We start from the raw sequence: 2,219 nt of genomic DNA, 5'->3' as shown, positions 1-2,219 counted from the left end.
CCTGGATGGAAGAGAAACGTCTTTAGACTTGGAAACAAAGTCCAGTGGATTGTTTTTAACTTTTTTGGAACATGAAAATGAATATTTCCTCACAGAGGAATTTTTTAACATAGAAAAACTTTTTTCCAGTTCATATTTTTTTTTTTTACCACCTTAATAAAAGCCGACCCACCAGCCTCTCTCCTGACAGGACCTCCAGCAGCTTGATGAGCATCCGTCCGTCCCTCAGGTCCATGTACAGGTCTGTGATCCGGCAGGAGACTCTGGACAGGTGGGAGTTCACCCACTTGGTGAAGGTCTTCTTCTGCACCGCCTCACGCTCATCTGGACAGAGACAGAGATAAAAGGTGGATCAGAACGGCGGATGTTTGGTCCCAGCATTGTTCCTGGAGAGCCCGGCGTGTTTGGGAGGGGCTTCCTGTGTCTGACCCTGCAGACTAAAGCAGTAAATATTGGATGGATGCTGCACAGCGCCGGTTATCCCTGGAAAGCTGCTGGTTATTGTCTGGGATCAGACGAACGGCTTCATCAGGGCTGGAGCCTCATCTCATCCGGCAGGAGGCGGATTGTTTATGCGATGGATGCTGGACCGCAGGACGCACTTCCTCAGATACTTCACAGCCATCTGCTCCGACATCAATCTCTGCTAAACAAAACGTCCTTTCTTGGACGCGTTCGGATGTTTACAGATGGAGTTAAAGGAAACCATGACAACCAGAGGAGCCAGAACTTTCAAAATGGAGAAAAAGCTCGATGTTGATCAGGTTGCTGCTTCACGGACGGCTGCTCTAATGATGCTCCACCCGTCTGCAGCTGCTGGATCTTCTACGCCTCACTGGGTCCTCGTGCTTCTCTGCTTAAGAAACCTCCGAATAAAAAACGCTGAGTCATCAAATCAATCAGATTGAACTACAGCTCAGAGTCTGAACGGAATCAGGAAGGTCAGGATCATCCAGCTCTACGCCAGGATGGCGGCGTTCTGCTCAGACCTGCTTTCACATTTAGAGACTAAAGTTCTCCATGAGAAAAAGAATAATTAAACTAAAGATAAACTTTATTCACAGCATGAATGCGATAAGAAATGACCCACGGCTGCATGTCGATAAAACTTTAATGCCTTTAATGCCGAGCTGATCTACAGCTGCTTCCTGATAAAAGTTACCTGATAACCTTTAGAATATGATAAAGCACACCTGGATGATGCTGCAGGAGGACATTTATTGGACAAACAAACCCAAACTATGATATAAACAAAAATCAAAGTCCAAAGAAATGATCCATGAAGTGTGAAAATAAATAAAAAATAACATAAAAAATATAAATCATCAAATAAAAATCTTTTAGACCAGAGGTCACGGATTAACGGACCGCGGTCTGGATCCGGATCCACCTGATTCAAAACATTTAGAAATTACCGCATGTTGTCTGACGGCAGTGTCTAATTTAACTTGCGCCTCTTCTCCTGTTAATACGGTAAAGCCCTGGGGAGCGTCCGGCTCCAGGCTGCACGTGATCCAAATGAGCCAATGAGCTGTCAGTCTGGGTTGCTGCTGAAGCTACTTTTAGACACAGTAAATCAGGAAATTGTCTTTATACCAAACTAAACGACTGTTGTTCTCTACGTCAAAAAAGATTTTAAAATGGAAAAAATTATATATAGATATATAATAATAATTTTGTTTTCTACTTAAAAATTCAATGGAGGCACAAAAAAAACTCATTTTATTTCAGTCTTAAATTCTGTTTAAAGTAACATCATTAAAAATGTCTCTGGACCTTTACTGGTTGATGATTTTCTTTGTTTGGACCCCTCTGAGTTTTAATTGGTTAGCCCTGATTTAGGGGAAAAGAAAAATGTGACTGGCAGGAAAATGGAAAAAAAAGGAAATGTAGAGTAGATGGATCCTTCAGGATCTCATTCTGGGTGGAAAAGGTCTATAAAATGCAACTCAAAACCCATCTGTTCAAGATTGCTATTTCTCTTTAAAAATATCTATTTCACTGTCACAGCCTCTATATTTTTTTAATGTTTTTAAATGTCTTTAAAATTATTATTTTTATTTTTTCTGACACTTTTTATGTTTTTGTACGGTGACCTTGAGTGTCCAGAAAGGCGCCTTTTTAAATAAAATGTATTATTATTATTATTATTATTATTATTATTATTATTATTATTATTATTATTATTATTATTATTATTATTATTATTATTATTATTA

The 2,219-nt window shown here is 39.6% G+C and overlaps 1 protein-coding gene across 1 annotated transcript in view; it reads right to left on the bottom strand.

Annotated features, from left to right (window-relative positions):
- LOC107090937 (spectrin beta chain, non-erythrocytic 1-like) overlaps positions 1 to 2,219 on the bottom strand; it is an 84,017-nt gene that overhangs the window by 67,772 nt on the left and 14,026 nt on the right. The window contains exon 2 of the mRNA XM_015384592.1: positions 173 to 324. Coding sequence (XP_015240078.1) covers positions 173 to 324 — 152 coding nt within the window. The remainder of the gene's footprint in view (positions 1 to 172; positions 325 to 2,219) is intronic.

Source organism: Cyprinodon variegatus, unplaced genomic scaffold, assembly GCF_000732505.1.
Source record: "Cyprinodon variegatus isolate N-32 unplaced genomic scaffold, C_variegatus-1.0 Scaffold317, whole genome shotgun sequence".
NCBI classification, from domain to species: domain Eukaryota; kingdom Metazoa; phylum Chordata; class Actinopteri; order Cyprinodontiformes; family Cyprinodontidae; genus Cyprinodon; species Cyprinodon variegatus.
The sequence above is the reverse complement of the archived record's forward strand: the minus strand, read 5'-3'. Positions and strand labels throughout refer to the sequence as shown.